This window comes from Myotis myotis, unplaced genomic scaffold (genome assembly GCF_014108235.1).
Source record: "Myotis myotis isolate mMyoMyo1 unplaced genomic scaffold, mMyoMyo1.p scaffold_m19_p_3, whole genome shotgun sequence".
NCBI classification, from domain to species: Eukaryota; Metazoa; Chordata; class Mammalia; order Chiroptera; family Vespertilionidae; genus Myotis; species Myotis myotis.
The window spans coordinates 29,851,901-29,873,450 of NW_023416335.1; the positions used below are offsets into that span (position 1 = coordinate 29,851,901).

At 39.7% G+C, this 21,550-nt stretch overlaps 1 protein-coding gene across 2 annotated transcripts in view; it reads right to left on the minus strand.

Moving 5' to 3' along the window:
• Window positions 1-21,550, minus strand: part of MYO16 (myosin XVI) — a 417,071-nt gene that overhangs the window by 95,305 nt on the left and 300,216 nt on the right. For both annotated transcript variants that reach the window (XM_036301819.1, XM_036301818.1), the window contains exon 27: window positions 17,712-17,814. In XM_036301819.1, coding sequence (XP_036157712.1) covers window positions 17,712-17,814 — 103 coding nt within the window. The remainder of the gene's footprint in view (window positions 1-17,711; window positions 17,815-21,550) is intronic.

Here is a 21,550-nt window from a genome sequence, read left to right on the forward strand (position 1 = left end):
ACAGAGAATGCTCTCAACTACTGTTCTGTTTCAGAGGCCTCTGGCTGACTAGATGTTCTTCTTCATTTAGTTTTTTGTTTTTTTAGTTGGTTGAAATTTGAGACATTTGCCTAGGTGGGTGGCTACAGAGTTGTTACTTCTTTCCCCCATTGTATTGCCATTCTCTCTCCTTAGTTATTTTCCATAACTCACAGTCTTTTTTCTGCTTCCCGACTATTGACTTCTTTTGGCAGTCAACAGGAAGAGCAGTTGGTACTGTCTGTGAGCACTGCGGAACAAATCTGTGAGACAGGCACTGGGAAGGAGGGAGCATGTCATCTTTCTGTTCATCCCTGACTGTGGCATGTTACTCACTGTGGGAAACTACACCCCAAAGGCAAAATTCATGCAAACCTGAGTTCCAAAATGAAACTCTAAAAGAGTGATAGCCAGCAAGACTCCACAAATGGTGGAATGAATAACAATTAGGAGAACTAACAAATGCAAGGAACACAAGGGGAAGAGACCTAGAGAATGCACCCAGGAGAACTGGATTCTAGTCCCACCTCCATACTTAAAAGGAGACCCTATGCAGGAAAAGAGTTAGAAGACTAAGATCTGTTACAGGGACATTTCTAACGGCCATTCAAAAACCCAAATTTGTTTACCTTGAGAATTCTTCTAGAGTTACAAAGGAGGTTCCTCTCCTTAATGAGTTCATATGGAAAATCTGCAGTAAGCAAATCTAGCAAGAATACATGCTTAGTGTGATGATACGAGTTATTTTCAAGGACCATCAGAGAGGAGGAGGTGATCAAGGTGGAATCAGGTAAGATTCACTCAGAAGCATGTTATCTAAGCCATTTAGCATTGAAGGGTATGTAGGAATTTTCCAGGGTGGCTAGGCATGATGGGAAAAAGATGAATGGGGGCAGAAAAACTAGCATATGAAAGGCAAGGAGCAGAGAATGACAAACGAGCTTGGGGGTACAGATGGGTGAAGAGTGACGAGAGAAGAGATTACAGATGTAGCTAATGGCCAAATTGTGAAGAGTATTACAGGAAAACATGGACATTCTCCTATGAGCAATGTGGCTAAAGTGAACGAATTAAAGGGGATCAGACTTAATTTTTATAAAAATAATTTTTGAAGCTCTATTTGAAATCTATAAAGTCCTTACTTTTTCAGGAGAATGGATTGTTGGGCTTGGCTTTGGGAAATAGTTTGTTAGCAAAGTGAGACAATCTAAGGCAATCACAACAGTTTGGGTTTGGAAGATTATACAACTGTTGCTTGTCTGGCGGCCAGTCCCTATTTATCCTTTATAACTGGAGCCAAACCCCACCGTCATTATTAGATCTCTGATACTCATTTATTTACTTACAGTAGGGCTTTTATGACTTTCATTTGTGTTCCCAGAGCATCCTCTGAATGATCCTTTTTCTCTTATTATATGCATTGCTTATTTATCATTATCTATATATTCATATCTCTCAAAAATATGAAGATATATTCTTGATCTTACAAGTGGTAGGGATGTGAGGAGGGTGGATTTGAATTAGACAGAGAAGATGAGGAACTGTGAAGTGCTGGTGTAAGATGAGTATAGAGATGGATGATAATGTCTTCAAGGATGGAAATAACGTATGATGGACGATGGGAATAGAAGCCAGACCCAGAAGTCATTCAAAAATCTGTGAATAAGTCATGGACATCAGTCAGCGATAGAATAAATGATGGTGGAAATAAAAGGAAAAAGAAATGGAGTGAAAATGGTCCACAAGTGGTGCAGACATAAGAAAGTTTGGGCAGCAGTGATTCAGCTGACCCCTCTCCTCTACTGAGACAAAGGAAGGGAGAAAAAGTGAAATCATAAGCTATTATTGTCAGAAAATATCCAGTTTTCAGCTTACATATGTAGGCTAAATTAGAAGGGGAGTAAATATGGAGGGCAAAGTGGATTTTTTTCAGTATATATTAGCGATTCCATGGATTCTGACTGTGGGTACTTGAGAAGCAGTCTGAGTGTTTCACAGGGCTGATCTGTTAGGCCAGACTTGGAGGCAGGAAAATGCAGTTTTTGATGGGAGCCATGGTCGGGATAATAGCAAGGGAGGAGAGGAGTGGGTGTGTGAGAGCACAGGGCATGTGCGAGGGAAGGTGGGATGTTAGACAGGCAGTCACATGTAATGTTGGGAACCAAAGGCCAGCTCTCAAAGCTCCTGGTGGGTTTTTGGTGTAGCTACTAGTATGTCCATAAAAATTCTCCCTGCAGTGGTAAAACCAAGGGCTTTGAAAGTAAGGAGGGCTTCTAGGCATCTGGTTCAATGGGAGGGGGGAGTGAATTAAATTCTGAATCCACATTTAAAGTATCCTGTTCAGTTCCATCCATGCTGCTGCAAACGGTAAGAATTCCTTCTTTTTTACAGCAGCATAGTATTCCATTGTGTAGATGTACCACAGCATTATGCTAAGTGAAATGAGCCAGTCAATGAAAGAAAAATACCACATGATCTCATTCATTTATGGATAATAAAGACCATTATAGCTGATAAACAAAAATAGATACAGAGGCAGAGCAGCATCATACAGACTGTCAAACTACAGTGGGAAGGCTGGGGAGGGTTGGGGGGCGGGAGGGGCGGGACTTGTATGCATGCATATAAGCATAACCAATGGACATAAGACACTAGGGGGGTAGGGGAGGCTGGGGGAATGTCAAGGGGGGGGTGGGGGGAAGACATATGTAATACTCTTTGTAATACTTTAAGCAATAAAACAAAATTTAAAAAAAAGTATCCTGTTCAACTGAGCTAAAGACTTCATGGAAATGGCTAGGTATTGTGCTGCCATCACATTCAGAAAGTTTTAGAAAGTTCTTCATTCACCTACTTGGAATACTTTACAGTTATTCAATGGACTGATCCATTATTTCATATCCATTCACATTTTTTACCATATATAATTTATTTGTGGATTGGCAAGATATGGAGATGCTCATTGAAAATATTACCATTTGCCCTGACTGGTTTGGCTCAGTGGATAGAGCGTCGGCCTGCAGACTGAAAGGTCCCAGGTTCTATTCCGGTCAAGGGCATGTACCTTGGTTGCAGGCACATCCCCAGTAGGGGGTGTGCAGAAGGCAGCTGATCGATGTTTCTCTCTCATCGATGTTTCTGACTCTCTATCTCTTTCCTTTCCTCTTTGCAAAAAATCAATAAAATATATTTTAAAAAAATGTTACCATTTGTTTGACAGTTGCTGGTCTTTTGGGGTTGTCATATTTGTAGCAAATTAGCCCTTCAGCAGTATTTTGATTTTCTTCATCAGAAACTGGTCTGAATAATGCATTTTAGTCCTTCAGTCCTCTGGTATCACTGATAGTAAGGATTAGTGAAGCATAAATCTAGAAATCTTTATCAGAAAAACTCAGAGAGGATCACATGAATTTTAGGAGAAATGTGTTGGCCATTTTAATTTTCCTATGGAATGAATTCACATGAAGTTACTTTGCAATCAGTGCCTTAGTGTGCTGTCTCACATCTAACAAATTAGGATTCATCCGAATGAGAACAAATGTTCAGATCACCTACATTCTTGATTCTAGTTGCATTCTCTTATAGAAAGATATTTCTCTCTCACACTGTAGAAAAGGAGGGAATGAAATGTTCTCCTACTGAGCCCTCTCCCTGTGCACTCCCTAGATGCAGAGTGTTCTGATCTGAGATTAAAATGTTAATGTCATTCTCACTCCTATAAAAGTAAGCCATCTGTGAATTATAGTCATTGCTATTTTTATTAGAAAACCATTAGGATTTTTTTTGAAGTGACAGATTTTAAAAGATTATACAAAATTATCATTGATGACTCCGAAAGCTTCAATTACTGCTACAGTCTTCAGGGACTTTTTTTTTTAGAGGTGCAGGCTGTGGGAGCACAGACACCTGCTGGAATGGCAGTTGTGATGGTATGTAGGTGGTCTGGAGGATGTACTAGAGAGAGATATTAAAGGAACCTGTAAAGGCCCTCTCCTCCCTCTTCTTCCTCCTTCCTCTTCCTCCTCCTCACCACTGATTGCTGCTTCCAATCACAGCGCTACAACAAGTAGGGCTTGCCCTCCCATGGAGGGTAGGAGGGACCCACACTTCTTGTTTCCATGGAAACCTCAGGACACCCCCCCCCTACACAGGAGATGCACATTACTGGCCTCCCTTTTTAGGGGTGTCCCCATTTGACCACTCCTCACTGTATGGGAGATGACGAACAAAACTAACTTCAGAGTGATCTTCCAAACATCATTATATTACTTTTGTGCTTAAAATTACTTGATTGCAAGTCATAATTTTCAGGATAATGTTCAAAATCTTTAGAAATGTTTATTAGACTTTCTATAGTATAGTTCTTTTTCAGGGCTTTCTTGTTTATCTATTCTTAAACTATATCATATTGCTTGCTGTTCCAAAATGCGAACTTGTTTTTCTCCTCTGGCTTAACATAGTCTGTTTCTTTTTTCACATAATATCTTTATCTAAATTATCTACTTTTGCCGAAACCGGTTTGGCTCAGTGGATAGAGCGTCGGCCTGCGGACTGAAAGGTCCCAGGTTCGATTCCGGTCAAGGGCATGTACGTTGGTTGCGGGCACATCCCCAGTAGGAGATGTGCAGGAGGCAGCTAATCGATGTTTCTCTCTCATCGATGTTTCTGACTCTCTATCTCTCTCCCTTCCTCTCTGTAAAAAATCAATAAAATATTTTTTTTAAAAAAAATAAATTATCTACTTTTTAAAAAAGATTTTTTATTTAATTTTAGAGAGAGAGGAAGGGAGAAGGAGAGCAAGAGAGAAACATCAATGTGAGAGTGAAACATCCATCAACAACCCCCTTACCGAGGATCGAGCCCACAACCAGGGCATGTGCCCTGACCAGGAATTGAACCTGCAACCACTGAGCAACACCAGCCAGGGCTAAATAATCTACTGAATAAGCTCCTATTCATCATTTAAATCACAGATGGCTTGGTGAACTCTCAGTTTAGCATTTACCATATAATAATTAATTCATTAAAATAGCATATCTATGTCATTAATGTATCTTGTATATCTCTATAATATCACTGATTTCCTTATTTTGTCATTATTTGTATACCTACCTGAATATTCAACTTGACTATGAAATACTTTGGTGGGCTAGGATAACATTGAAGAAATATAAAGATGGTAAGTTATATATATTAAGGTGAAGGAAATGAAAGTAAATGGAATAAAATGGAGAAAGAACTTCAAAGAACGATTTTAATAGATACTAGGTATACTATGAACTCAGTTATTTACAAAAATTCATTTAAAATAATGAAATCTTAAAATTAAACCTTTATGAACTACTTTAATTCATTCATTTTCTAAAAATGCATTTAATGTTGTTCAAGAAATAGACTTTTGGTATAAGACTATTGCAAACCAAAATCTAGAATGCACCCCATCCTCTAATTCTTTACCTGCTCTTCAATTCCCCTTGCACACTGCCTCCAATTTATTAATCTTCCAGAAACTGTCAATGATTCCATATTGCCTGTAAACTAAAATGCATACTTCTGAATTAGCATTCAAAGCTCTCCATAATATGGCCTTTATTAATCTCTGAAGGACTAACACTTCTTATTCCTCTAAAAAGAGGTGCTACTTATTGTTATTTTAACTTCCCACATATTACTGAGGGCAGAAAATCAATGTGAAACTTCTGTAGACACTATCAAGGGGCTATAGCATTCATATGCACAAATTTTTTATTGAATGATGTTACTATTGTTCTCAGTGTTATCTTAGAAATATCACTTCATATAATATTGGGATGTTTTTCTTAATAATTACCATAGATTTTATTTTAATGAGATATCACTTATTGTTAATGCTTTTTTTGTTGTTGTAAAAATGCTTACTTTCCATTGTTTCTGATAAAAGATTAATCTTTAAAATTTTCAATCTTGCCGAAACCGGTTTGGTTCAGTGGATAGAGCATCGGCCTGCAGACTGAAAGGTCCCAGGTTCGATTCTGGTTAAGGGCATGTACCTTGGTTGCAGGCACATCCCCAGTAGGGAGTGTACAGGAAGCAGCTGATGGATGTTTCTCTCTCATCGAAGTTTCTAACTCTCTATCTCTCTCCCTTTCTCTCTGTAAAAAATCAATAAAATATACTTAAAAAAATTTTTTTTCAATCTTTATTACTCTAAAAACATTAGCATTATTCTAATAAATACTTCCCACTTAAAAATAAGCTATATATTTACAATAAAAGTAGTCATCTTCTTTCAATATAATATTAGCATTAAAAAAAAAAAGTCCTGGTAACTCCTAAAGTGCCTTACCATGTAAATCTGTTCCCAGTTTTTAAATAGCTTTATTGATGTGATGTGAACAATATACTGTTTCTTTTATATGGTTTGATGTCTCCATCACTCTCCCATCAGACTTGTTTTTCCTTCTGCTGATCTGAGAATGTCACTGTGCTCCTTTAAAATACTGTTGTTTCTACTTTTACCATGGAAAGCACTTTCTGTACTTATTATGTAATCTCTTCCAAATAGAAGCAGCCCCTCAAACCCCGATATTTCCACATACAAGCTATGAATATTCTTTCACTCATTCCTGCTTCTAATTTTTTAAAAATTTTCATTCACTGATTTTTAGAGACAGCTAGCCAGACAGAGAGACAAACATCCATGTGTTGTTCTAGCTATCCGTGCATTCACTGCTTGCTTCCTGTATGTCCTCTGACCAAGGATCGAATCCACAATCTTGTCACCGTGTATTGGGATAATGCTCCAACCAACTGAGCCACCAGGGTAGGGCTCATTCCTGGTTCATATCATTTTAACATAGCTCTCAGGTACACTATATCTTTTATCTTTCCTGATTTTCCTTGTCTCACATTTATTCATCCATTCAACCTTTCATGTGTCTGTCTTATCCATCTATTCATTCATCATTCATCTATCATCCATACATAAACTGAACATTTGCCAAGGGCATTCCTGATGCCAGGCCCTGTGCCAGGCTCTGGGACCGCAAGGACAAATAGAATACCTCCTACACTCTCAAGAATTTCAGTAAAACAACCATTTAACTAAAATTCATCTTCTCCAGGCTGAATTCACATAGTTCCCCCATTTGCTTCTTTGATTCATTAAGTTTCTAAGGATGACAATTATTTTGTATGTGTATAATTATAATTAATATTTTCATATTTTGTACTTTCATGGTAACTTTGAAAAATTATGAAATAAAAATATTCTAATTTTCAGCCAGGCTCTGAATATACTTTTAAATATCCTCAAAGGATACATTTATACTAAAATACAAGTTCTCTTTTATATAAATAGACTATTCTTGAAGTTTAACTTCAACATAGAAAAGATAATTATAGCCATGCACATCTAATAGAGTACTGTATCTTCTATTTGAAGAAGGTGGTTTGGCTCAAATTACTATAATTGCAGGTTAAGAAAAATTAATTACTCTCACCTAGAATAGTATGACCCATACAGTAAGCAGTGATGAATAAAAACCACTATTTTAAGTTTACTAGTGAATTCCTCATTATGCAATCCTATATATTATTTCATTAAGAAAATCACATCAATATAGTCAAGAGTGCTTAAAAAAAATCTCTCTTTCCCCACATAACACATTGTAAAAAGCAATCGCAAGCCTTACCCAAACAAGACTGATTAGCTTCAAAATCAAGAGGAAAGCGTATTGGATAAGTTAACGTATTCATTTAAGGAGCACCTTTAGTTTTTCTTCTTAACAAAATGGCCTCCATAATGTCAATAATTACGTGCCCCATGGAATATGTATGTGATGAATGATTAACAGCAACATAAGCATAAGCACAGCCCACTGTACTCACTGGGGCATGTGTAGGCACATAGGTCGGGAGCCCTTCCACCACCAGTAACTGCCAAGCCACCGCCATCCATGTATTTTGATGTTTGTTTTACTTCTAAAAACATGAACACTCACAGCATTTGATCCTGGGCATCTGATCTTATGTTGTTCTTCCTTAAGAGTATTTTCAGATATTAAAATATACTAGTACTTCCATAGGTTTCCTAATTTTCCACATACCCATTCTGTGGTGTGTTCCTGTTTGCTTTGAGACTCCTCTACATCTATTTTTGTGAATTATCTTCTGCTTTCAACTCCTAAAAGGCCAGGCCTTTTCCATTATTTAGTGCTCCACATATTGTGTGCAGCAAATTCACACTTGTTAATAAGAGCTTGGGCATATCCCTGACAAGCATTAATATTTTAGTTTTATAGAAGATCCCACTCTTCAAGTCAACACAATTTAATAGGCCTATTTATTGAAGGCCCCTGGGAAGATATCTCTTGACCTTTCTTTGACTCACCTACCCTGTTTGTCCTGTTGACCATCACTCTATCTTGACTGGGTCACTATATTAGCTTGTTAACTGGTTTTCCAGCTCTATTCTTGCTCTCCAACAATGCAATTTTTTCATGTTTAAAGCATAAGTCAGATCGTGTTACTATCCTCTTTAAAGATTATTAATGGCTTCACATTGAACTTAAAGTAGAACCTTGTAGTTTGACTACATAAGCTCTGGCCCTTTCTTGCCTCTAAACATCCATTCTCAACACGGTGATTCTGCTCCCAGAAGGTGAAACTGGTTCCTGATGGGGAAAAATACCCTTACCTATTATAAGGTTTGTGGCATAAAATAGGTGCTTAATAAAGGCCTTTAGGAGGGCTAAATAAACCTGGAATTGGGGAAAATGAGATAGATATATAAGAAATAAAATAGTATTAAGTATAGCCAAAACCACCTTTTTTTTTTTTAGTAGTTAAGACTCATATTGATAAGGAGGATTGATTATTGAGGGGCCACAAACCTTTGTAATAGCTCAGATTCCCCCCACCCAAAAGTAAATTCATTAGTAATTCTTTCGTTAATTTTTCTCCATCGTGGGGCAATAATATAGAAAATACAGGTGGGGAACACTGTTGTGCAGCATGGTATCTCTTCTTAGCACCCAGTGCTCAGTGCTCCAGCCATTCTGCTCCCATCAGTTCTCTCAGGCTGCCTTCATCTCGGGGTCTTGGCACACTCTGGTCCTGCCCCCAGACCCACTTTCCTGCCCTGCCCTGTGGCTGGGTCCTACTCCTTCAGATCTCAGCCTACCGAGATTCCCCTTGGAGATGCCATTTCAGCCATATCTAAGCTTCGGCAACTTTAATTTGCTGTCAGTGCCCTTATTGGTTCCCTTACAGCATGGATCCTAACCTGTAATTATTTATTAGTTTACCATTCATGGTCCCACCCCGTCCCCACAAGACTGTAAGCCCTGTGGAAAAGGGACACCCCATTCCTACTTAATATTGCCTTGTGGAACTTCAGGGACATAAATGGTACTCAATAAATGTTATCGTCTCAAGCAACCATTCAACCTGGAGTTAGAGGAAAATCAGATTGATTTATAAGAGTTGAAAGTTAGATTAAGAACAGGCATAGCCAGTTTTTACTTAGAGATTAAGTGCCTCTGTGTAATGAAGCTGAGAGGAAAAATATAAAATTACTTTAAAGGAGAAACTATGACACGTGGCAACAAGGCTTGATTGTGGATCCCTGTATTACCAAAGAGAAAATGTGATAATAAGTAGGCCGTTTGTTCATTCATTCATTCAACAAATATTGGTTGAGTGTCTACTCTGTGCCAGACCCTGAAAGGGATGTACTAGCAACACACACACACACACACACACACACACACACACACACACACACAATGTAACAATATATAAGAAAAAAGAGATATAATATTTGTCCACAAAAAGTTCAGAGTGAAAATGGAAAGAGACACTAACCAAGAATTAAACAACTATAATATTACTTTAAAAAACTGAGTCAATACACAAAAAACATTAGTAGTTATCTCTAGATAAATAATTCAATTATGAATGATCTGTATTTTCTTAATTTTCCCTATTTTCCAAGTTTCTTATCAAGAATGAATGCTGCTTTTATAATAAAGTGTGTTCATATATGTGAGTAATTGTTTAGTACAAGAGAAAAAAAGAAATAAATATATGTGCATTCATATAGTGATTCCCAGTTATAATGCACATGGTACCAAGAGATACTCTTAGACCCCTTGTCTATTATTTGCAACATTAATAATTCCAGAGAAAGAGAAGGAATATGAGAAAGAATCATTTTATAGGCTATTTTCTAGCTTGTACTTATAGTTGATTTATGAAGTGTTCTCTGAGTAATAAAACAAAGGTTATAAACCATTAATTTATTGTATTAATAAGAGTCAAGGGCCCTAATACAATTGTTTTATCTTAGAATATGTAAAAAAAAAAAGTGGAGGGTGCTTAAAACTTTAACAGTTCCTAGCTCTTACTTTTATTAGCTTTTCTCTACTGTACTATTTTAGATTAATGAAATAATAAATCTTTCATCCATCTGATTTTATTTAATGGTATGGGAAAATGTTAATCTTGCAATTCTCAGTACTATAAGAATGAATCCTTCAAAGACCATATATTTTTACAGAGACACAATGAAATTTAGGCTATTCCTTGAAAATTACATTAGAAGATGATGACAAATTAATTATTGTACTTTTTTGTTAGTGAATAAACACAAATAGAAAAAACAGATTTCACAAAAATTTGGGGTTTTTCTTTTGTGAGCATGCTTTGTTATTTCTTTCAGTCTTGGTGCTCTCTCTCTCACTCTCACTCTCACTCTGACACATATACACATAGAAACATGCACATGAGGCCCAACCAGCATGGTTCAGTGGTTGAGCGTCGACCTATGAACCAGGAGGCCATAGTTTGATTCCTAGTCAGGGAACATGCCCAGGTTGTAGGCTTGATCCCAGTAGGGGGCACGCAAGAGGCAGCCAATCAATGATTCTATCTTATCATTGATGCTTTTATCTCTTCCTCTCCCTCTCTGAAATCAATAAAAATATATTTGGGGAAAAAAAAGAAGCATGCACATGAAAATATATTACATGGGTAGTTGAGGTGAAGTTGAAGTTCTAATTTAATTTCTTACTTCCTGTGTGTATAATCTTGAACGAGTTACCGAAAGTCTTCCTTTATCTGACTCCTCACCGTTAAAATGCTAGAGGACATGTAAACTCTCTCTAAGGTTATAACCTAAATTTCTCCTTCCGTAATTTCCTGTCGCAGCTACTTCAAAGGGACCACGCAAAACACTCTTTTTGTCCACAAGGGTTCCCCCACTCCAGAGTTTTAGAATCTGGGTGAAAAGACAGTGAAATGGCTGGCAGGGCTCTCCTAAATGGGGGCCAGCCTGCCCCCCAATCCCGACTTCCCCTGAGCTCTGCAAGTGTCTGTGCTCGGAAGCGGCACCCCTGGCATCGCGTGAACTGCCTCTGACAGATTTGTTTCTCCATTCGTCATCCCTCCAGATGGCTCTAAAATGAATATAGCATTCAAATAACAACACAGAAGAAATCATCCTATAACCAGTTGATTCATATAAAACGTGTGAAAATCCGATTATACCATTTATTTTTCCACTTAGAATTAGTTTCAAAAGTTTTCACTTTACATAAATGACATAACATGGCAAACAAGCATGTTCCACATGGCCCGGCATGCCTGCCAGTCACTGTTCTAGGGCTTGAAGAAATCAGGGTGGGGAGTGTGTGATCGCATGTATGTAGATCTGGAGGCTTTATTTTCAAAGTTACCTTAAAGTAGGACTGAACTAAAAATATATCCATTTCGATAAGTAAAATACCTGAGTAACTTTAAAAGTAGCAGGAGGTTAATAACTAATGGTTTAGTTTAACTTGTTTTCAAACTATGACCTAATTCAAACTATTTCAATTTCCCCCCCACAAATGAAGAAATCCACAGGTTCTTTGTTTCATAAAAAAAAAATGTCTGGTGAGACAAAAAACAATACTGGAAGTTAGTTCTGTAGAGTCTACTCAAATCATTTCAAGACTCTTCCATGCGTTTTTGAACAACTGAAATTCTGCCTTGGCATAAGGACAAAGCTCTGACTAGTCCACCGTATTTTAAAGATATGTCATTTCATCATAAACGTGAACAAGAAACTGCCACCAAGGAGGGCTCTTTCCAGACACCATCACACACTGATTTTCCTTCAACTTTTCTTCAAAAGAAAACAACCGTATGGTAAAGCAGCGATGTCAAGTGTATTAAGGGAATAGTGACATCAGTAACTTTGCCAAAGGTTACCAGTTCAAGTCAGATAAAAGAAGGCTGAAGATTCCTTTGAGAAGTAAGAGCTAGTGGTGCAAAATATATAAACAGTTAATTATTATTTGAAAGCCAAAGTGCTTTAAAGCAAAACACAGTCAGTGCGATTTATAGATTTGTTTTCAGAAATGCTTAAAAGAATTAATTTGACCCTATACAATATTCTTCTTAAATTGTATTTATGTAGCAGTTACAAATTTTTAAAATCCATTTTAATTGCAGAAGTAATGCATGAATACATGTATTTACTAAACACGAATATAAGCCCAGCTTCCATTTAACTATCATCTCAACATGATTCCTTAGATACTGCCACTGTTAGGTTTTTGTTATGAATTATTCTGGGTTTTAAAAATTCCTATATGTCTATGTATCCATATAAAACCTATTATATGATTTAGTAGGCTTTTGTTGCCAAAGACTCATTTACTGGCCCAGAATATATGCACACATATCTACTGTGCATCTTTCTCTGTGCCCTAAGCTGGAGATACAGCAGTAAATTGACATAAAAAACCTTTCTGGTGGAGCTTACATACTAGTGCAAAAGAGACAATCACATGATCTCACTCATTTATGGAATATAATGAACAACATAAACTGATGAACAAAAACAGATCCAGAGACAGAGAAGCATCGATCAGACCGTCAGACCTCAGAGGGAAGGAGGGGAGGGTGGGGGAAAGGGGGAGAGATCAACCAAAGGACTGGTATGCGTGCATATATAAGCCTAACCAATGGACACAGACAACTGGGGGGTGAGGGCATGAGTGGAGGGTTGGGGGGTAATGGGGGGATAAGGACCCATATGTAATAACTTAATCAATAAAGAAATTTTAAAAAAGAGACAATTGCCAAACCGGTTTGGCTCAGTGGATAGAGCGTCGGCCTGTGGACGCAAGGGTCCCAGGTTTGATTTCGGTCAAGGGCATGTACCTTGGTTGCGGGCACATCCCCAATTGGGGGGTGTGCAGGAGGCAGCTGGTTGATGTTTCTCTCTCATCGATGTTTCTAACTGTCTATCCCTTTCCCGTCTTCTCTGTAGAAAATCAATAAAATATATTAAAAAAAAAAGAGAGAGAGAGACAATCAACAATTTTGTAGAACACGTGCATCTAAGGAATAAGAATTAAGCAGAGAAGAAGGAGCTAAAAGGAGGTGGGGGGATGTGATGATTTAAAAGATAGTGAAAGATGGATCAGTGGATAGAGCACCGTCCTGCAGACTGAAGGGTCCCAGGCTAGATTCCAATCGAGGGCACATGCCCAGGTTACAGGCTCAATCCCTAGCAGGGGGCATGTAGGAGACAGCCAATCAATGATTCTCTCTCATTATTGATGTTTCTCTCTCTCTCTCTCTCTCTCTCTCTCTCTCTCTCTCTCTCTCTCTCTCCTCCCTTCCCCTCTGAAATCAATAAATATGTATTTTAAAAAAGGTGGTAGTGAGCAAAGCCTGGCATATTGCAAACTGGGTGGATTTACCAAAATGGTTTAATAAGACCGTTCTTAAACTATCTGTGCTCAAGTAGGGATTTATAAGCAAAATTACCCTGACTCGCCTGTCAACCAGCACCACCCATGAATCTTCTCTCAACCCTCAAATTTCCTGGGGATGGCAGGGTAGCATCTAGGTCTCAGCTCTCAGGACTAGACTTGATAGGAAACACTGTATAAAGTCAATCATGTCTTCCCTCAATTCCAGTTCTTCTTCTCCATTTTCTTTTCCTTTTCTTTCTTTCTCCTTTCTCCGTTTCTTTCCAAGATGCAGTTAGGAACTAAAGTCCAAAAGTGCTATGCTATGTAAGGGTCATTTGGCTGACAGTTTGGGTAAAAAAGATTCTGATCAGAATTGGGCAGCAACGGGAAGCTGCCAGTTTTTTTTCCTTCATCTACTGGATAAATTATGAACATTAAACACACACACACACACACACACACACACACACACACACACACTAACTACAAGAAGCAATCTGCTCCAGTTGATAAAGGAATATGTAAGTGCCTTTGATCAAAGCTCCAACGGGGATGCCTGGGCTATGTCTTTCAAGTTCTGTAACCTGAATAAAAGGACGTTGGACAGCTACATTAAAAGATATAGATCGAGTTAAATGCAGTGGAAAGAACAGAGCATGGCAAGACCAGGGTGCCGGTGTCAGCAAAGGGGCCTTTCCACCGAAACTAAATATTAACTGTACCTAATATTTTGATCAGTATGCTGATTTCCAAGACTCCATTTCCTCGTATTTAAAATGAGGTCATTACTGTTCACCCTACCTACTTTCTTTTTTCTACATAGAGATGCTATTCAGCTTAAGTCAAATAAAGCAAAAAAACAAAAAACAAAAACAAAAAAACCTGAATAGTTGGTTTTTGGAGAAAAAACACACACACATTCTGTAGAAGAGAGAAATCATTTTTTACAAAATATTAAAAAGTCCCACTACCTCCCTCGCATATTGACTCCCAAGCCACAACTATGTAAAGAATAAATAGCACGTGGATAGGTAAACAAACCCAACAGCACTGAAGGGAAGGACAGAGACATGTCCTCATCTGAAGCAAGGAAACACTGGTGTTCATCAGCACTTGTGCATTTGCTGCCATGTATGAAAGTGTGAGAACCATGGACTTAGAATCCTATCTTGGTGATTCAGAGGCTTTACTGCACAAGGTCTGATTAATGTCAAGGAGAAATGAAGAAATCTCATAAGATCTTCAAGATGCAACAATACAAGAATCACACCTTTAGTAAAGAGAATTTAATTTCTAGCTAATACTCTAGACCAGGGGTCCTCAAACTACGGCCCGCGGGCCACATGCGGCCCGCCGAAAACATTTATCCGGCCCGCCAGGTGTTTTTGCCGCCGCTGCCTGTCCTGCTTAGCAGCCAACTCATCCCGGGCCCGCAGTGCCCATGTGTGGAATGTCTGAGGGACAGTGAACTGGCCTCCTATTTAAAAAGTTTGAGGACCTCTGCAGGTTCACACAGCAAAAGGTAACTCTGATCTCCTCTATCTTCTGGCATTGTTCTTAAAATTACGGAAAAGAACAATTTAACTTATGCTAACCATTCAGAGGCAAAGGATTAACCCTGCCTGCTTCACAGAAAAACACACTGTAACTCTCAGCAATTTGGGAATCATGCTACGGACACAGTAACCATCCATGAGGACCTCACTGTTGCTCCTGTTCATCCTGGTCCATTAAACCACTGAGAAGAGAGTCATCGTAAGAGCTGCAACTATCAACACATTTCAAACAAATGCTTTGGTTTTCAAACTGAGGAATCTGACTTACCAGGTCAAAAATGAATGTGTGTTTTTTTTAAAAAAATCCTTTTGCTCTCTGACTAGCAGAAAACTGACATATGAGTAAGCTTTATTTCTGTGAAGTCAATGATTTGTCCTCTATGATAAAGCACCCGGAAGGTTACATTTTACAGAAGCTGAAGAAAGCAGTCTCATCAACTATTTATTATGGAACACAGGAGCAAACATGTTCAATGAATGAATACATTTATCTTTGTTCTGTATTTTTAGGCTCCTTTGAAGAGGTAAGGAGTGAGGGGAAATGGAATAGTGCAATGAAATGTGAGCTTTTTCCAATTTTTTGTTTTGATGAACTTTTTCTAAGTCCAAGTATGTGTTTTAATTTATCATTGCCCTCAGCAGAAATTTTAAGTGTCCTAGCACATGGACAAATGGCTGCCAGTTTGTTCCCCGGTCCCCTTGCACACTTTGATCCCATACACTACACAGGTGTAGCAGAGAACTGATGGCTAGTCAGGTATTGTGGTCACTGCCAGTCACTTTCTTAGTGGAGGATTTATTCCAGACTCCCTCACCTTTTTCCTACAACAGGACCTTCTTTCTCAACATTATTTCTTTTTAATTATTCTTATCCATGAGTATTATTTAAAGGGAAAAAACACAAGAATATCTTAGAGTTACTTATTCATGAACCACTACTATTTAAAGCTTACTTAAACATTCCAGCGATGATTCAGTTGAAAAGACTTAAGTTCACCTACAAGCTTGATATGCAGTTCTATCTGTGGCCCCCACATCTTATGACTCTGTTGTGACTAGCTCACATCATTCTGTGTTAGTAATTCCTCCTTCCTTTTTTATGCAATCTTTAGGCACGATGTGCATCCATGATTACTACAGACTGTGTAAGCCTCCTCCTTCAGGCTGTTATTTAAAGTTCAACTCCATCATTATTAGGGAAAAAAAAAGAAAGAGGGAAAAGATGGTAAAGAAAAAGACTGGGTGGCACAGATAATCAAATCATTACTCATCAGTGCTAAAATTCCATGTTCTTAGTTCTTCATCATAGAAGAATGTGTGGGTTGATGTCAAGCCAGTAGTTTCTACCTATTGGGCTAGATTGAACCACTCTCAGACATGCTCAGCAATTCTGAACCTTCTGTTCATGTCATTTCTGAAGTGAAGATCTTGTTTGAGGCCTCAGTGATTATCATATATTTTCACTTATGAAAGCTCTATCATTTTCTAAATGAGATTTATATCTGCTTTCCACTAATGGTTATGTTTTGCCAAAACTATTAGCCCCCATGCCCTTTGCTGCCTAAGCACTTAGAGCTGTTTTATAGCTAGAAATGCCCAATAATTCCTGGTGCCTTGGCCTTGATTCTGTTTCCCATTATTGCTCCAATATTACCTTCTTGTCCTGACTCTTAAGTTCCAAACAACCTCTTCCTTATCCTAGTAAGGTGGCATATTGGCCTTGTTAAACAAAACCCACCCTGTGCCTCACTATTTCTGGGGAGTATTTCTTGTTTTTCTGTTTCATGCTAATTCCTCCCTCTGCAAGTCCAGCTATTCCTCCCGTGGGCCCCTGGCCTCTGCCAACCAAAAGGATCACAGGACGTAATTAAATGTTTCCAATTATGAAGATTTTGCCATTAAACGAGGTTGAAAGGACAGTGGCGTTTTCAGTGTGTGGTAGGTTAGAAGCAGGGCAAAGAGAAACAGCAAAGGAGCCTAAACAAGACTCGAGCTCGGGAAGTCTGGTGTGAAGAACACTTGTGAGATACCAGCCAGGAGCCAACGAAATCACGGCTCTGTCCTCACCGTTCGCTTTCTCTGGCTTCTGCGACCGTTTAGATGTTTCAAAAAGCTTTCCTGACAATATTTAAATCTGCAACGTGGACACACCGAGCGGGGCGACAGGAACGTCTTGTCAGTCCCGTACAGGAGCCTGTGGCTTCCCTCGTGTGTGTGCTGCACGCTGCTGAAACCAGGAAATCAGAAAGACTGATGCGTTTCCAGGGAATACACGCAGTGTCTCGCCTTGCCAAACACATCAAAGCAATTTGTTTTTGCCAGAGAGACTCCGGTGGCTCCCCGCAATGACTCAGCTCACTTATTTAAAATCCTAACCGGGTATGTTAGGAGCTTGTAGGTCACTAACCTGCCAGCCTGGTAATTTACACTGCTGGAGAACAAGTCGGCATTTCTCCTCAGCAGACAGCTTCTTCTTCTCGCCGGGGAGTGTCTCCACCAAGGGCTTAAACCTGTGAAAAGCAGCAGGGACATGAAAGTGGTGACTGGATTCATCAAGCCAGTGATTATAAGCAACAGAACTGTCTTTGTTACACTGTTTCTTAGCCCCCATCCCCCCACTCCCAGTTCCACGTGTCCCCATATACTCCATTCATTGTGCCTTTAACAGGCAACGGTGCAATAACACATCTTTTACATGGAAAATGATGTTTTAAATGAATCAAATATATTGTTCAATCTTTTAATGTATGTTTAACACTAGCATGGAGTGATGCAAACCATGTAGCAAAAAAGGAGAGGAAGAAAAAGAAGGAGGAGGAGGAGGAGGAGGAGGAGGAGGAGGAGGAGGAGGAGGAGGAGGAGGAGGAGGAGGAGGAGGAGGAGGAGGAGGAGGAGGAGGAGGAGGAGAAGAAGAGGAGAAGAGAAGAAGAAGAAGAAGAAGAAGAAGAAGAAGAAGAAGAAGAAGAAGAAGAAGAAGAAGAAGGAGAAGAAGGAGAAGAAGGAGAAGAAGAAGGGAATCTGTTAGTTTTTGCTTAACTATTTAGAATGATATTAAAAAATAGAGCTTTTAGGAAACACCAGCATACTTTATGCCCATTTGAGAGTGCATCTTGACGTAGTTAGAATCTGTAATAAAGGAATATCAAAGCACCCGGAATTATTGAGCAGAACAGCTTTCTCCCCACATATTACATAATCGAGTATTTGAAATCTTTCAGCAGGACATTGTATTATGTCCTGGAAGTTTCTTTAAATTATTATCTTTCATTCCCTAGCTGAAATGCTTGCCAATATAATAGTTTGCTATGGATGTATTAAAAAAATACTGCTTTCAAAATTACATCATCAATATAAAAATTTTTTGCACTTATGGTATGGAACCCGACATACAAGTTAAACTGCATTAGAAGGAGGAAGAGGAAGAAGGGGAGGGGGAGGAAAAGGAGGAAGAGAATAAGAAAAAGGAATAGGACCAGCAAGAGTAGGAGGAGGAAAGAAAAGGAGCGGGGAGAGTAGGAGGGAGAGGAGAAGGAAGAAGAGGAGGAGAAAGAGCAGGAAGGGGAAGAGGAGGAGGAGGATGGGCAGAAGAAACAAGGGAAGGTCTGTGTAAGTGCATCCTCTTCTACTGTGTATGTATGGCTCTCATGTGGGACTGCTAACGGAACTCAGTGCTAAAGGGTAAATCACCTACTTTTCTTTTCTTTTCTGTAGACTATCTTAGCATTTCATCTAAATTTTGCTGCAGCAAATTTGGCATCTTCTAAAAGGAGTGTTTTTGTTTCCTCAAGGCAACTAAGGAGGGAAGTACATTGCCTACACATCTCTATTTTCCCCCTTCCCCGAGCCAGCACTGAGAGCAGTGGCCATGTCCCACCAATAGCCACAGCGGATTCACACGCATCTCCTTATTTCGGCAAGTGCTGTAGAGAAACGAGGTCCCAGCGTGCGAGCCAGCGCTGCAGTAGCTAGGGTTCTGGCCTATAATGCAGACTGCGAAAATATACCTATTTGACTTGTTCAGCAGCAGACGTTTATTTCCTTTCTTACATCCTGAGCATTGTCACTGAACACTCAGTACAGATGCTCCTCCACTTATGATGAGGTTATGTTCCAATAAACCGACTGTAAATTAAAAATATCTGAAGTTGAAATGCATTTAATACACGTAACCTAGGGAACATCATAGCTTCGCCTAGCCTGCCTTGAACGTGCTCAGAAAGCTGACATTAGCCTACAGTTGGGCAAAATCATCTCACACAATGAATACACCGTAGAGTGTTGATGGTTTGTGCTCACGATCATGTGGTTGACTGGGAACTGAGGCTCACTGCCACGTCCCAGCATCATGAGAGAATCTAGGGCATACCCATGGCCTGGGAAAAGATCAAAATTCAACATCAGAAGTTCGGTTTCTACGGAATGGGTATATGTGTAGCTCCATCATAAAATCAACCAATTTTAGGCCAAAGCATCAGAAGTCAGTGATTGTCTCTCTATTATTTGTTCCGGGTTGAGAATTGTCATAGTCTTCCTAATCTTGACTCAGATAAAATAAATACATCAACATCTGCAATACCCTTCCTTTTCCTGTATAGATTTTTGCTCTTGTGTCAAATTTGGGGTACAGAAAGGAGTAAAAATAGCAAGTAACAGAGACTGAACATGAAATTGTAGTGCCAGAGGCAAGGATATAAAAATCCTGCGCATCCTTTTGATCAAACTGAGTGGACTGAGATGATCTATGGATGACAGAAGCATTCAGTGGATTTTTTTTTTTTTAATAATAGGCAAGAATGTGATTTCATACCCAGCAGGCACTGAAGTTGGTAGCTATTTTTTTTTTTTTTACTGGCCATATTATGATTGCTGCAGAAGAGAAAGATGTATTTCAAGGGTGGAACAGAGAGAACAAGTGGGTCTAATGGAGTATGTGTGTGTTTGTGGAGGGTTGGGACGTGAAAGTAAAGTGTGCAGAGAGCAGTGGGATGGATGCCTAAACGTTATGGGCATCCCCAAACGATGCTGGTGCATGACTTCAGCAAACATGGATTTTATTTCACAATGTTTGGTCCAAGGATGACAAACCATATAATTGTACAATGTGTTAGACTAGGAAAGAAACTGGGTTGGGAAATCTAAACACAGCTTCAGGTTCCAAATATGTAGCAAATTTCCTATGAGGCCCTTGTCAAGCCACTTAGCAAGTACTTCTCCCCTTTCTTACTGTATGTGTATTTCTTGGGATACGACACAAATACTAGACTATTCCTGTCAGTCTTCAATGTGTGTGAGCTTCCCTAAAGCAGGGGTCATCTTTGTACCTTCCATTGTGTCTGCTCCATTGTTTTTGTATGAAGCAGGTACACATAAATGATGCTAGGAAATTGAGCTGGGAATTTAAGGGATGAGAAGTAACATTTCTTGAGCACTGAAGGAGTACAAGGGGCTTTTCATATATTACTCCACATGCTCCTCATCACTGTAGCAGGTCTGCATGATAATCTGATAGTGAGAAAGCTGATGATCACATAAATTCAGTTGCTCTAGTTCACACAGATGGGTATAGGTTGAATTGTTTCCCCCCCACCACCACCACCACCACCCCAAGACCTAATTTGGAAGTTGGATTTTTGCAGATGTAATCAAGGTAAGATGAGGTCATTAACGGGTGGGCCCTTATCCAATATGACTATCTATACTAATAAAAGGGTAATATGCTAATTAGACCAAGAGACCTTCTGGACGTACTTCCAGACAAAGCCATGGTGGCAGGGTGGTTAGGGGAGAGTAGGCTGGCAGGGGGGGGCAGTTGTGGGCAAGCGGGCCAGTGGGGGGAGAGCAGTTGGGGGTGAGCAGGCTGGCAGAGGTAGGGCAGTTAAGGGCAAGCAGGCCAGTGGGGGGGCAGTTGGGGGTGAGCAAGCCGGTGTTGGGGGAGCAGTTGGGGGGGGGAGCAGGCCAGCGAGGGGGCAGTTGGGGGCAATCAGACTGGCAGGGAGGGCAATTGGGGGTGATCAGGCCAGCAGGGGTGGCAGTTGGGGGCAATCAGGATGGCAGCGGGAGCAGTTAGGGGTGATCAGACTGGAAGGGGGTGCAGTTGGGGGTGATCAGGCCAGCAGGCAGAATGGTTAGAGGCAATCAGGCAGGCAGACAGGTGAGCAGTTAGAAGCCAGCTCTCCTGGATTGCAAAATGGATGTCCGACTGCCAGTAGGCCTGGGATCGGGCCTAAACCGTCAGTTGGACATCCC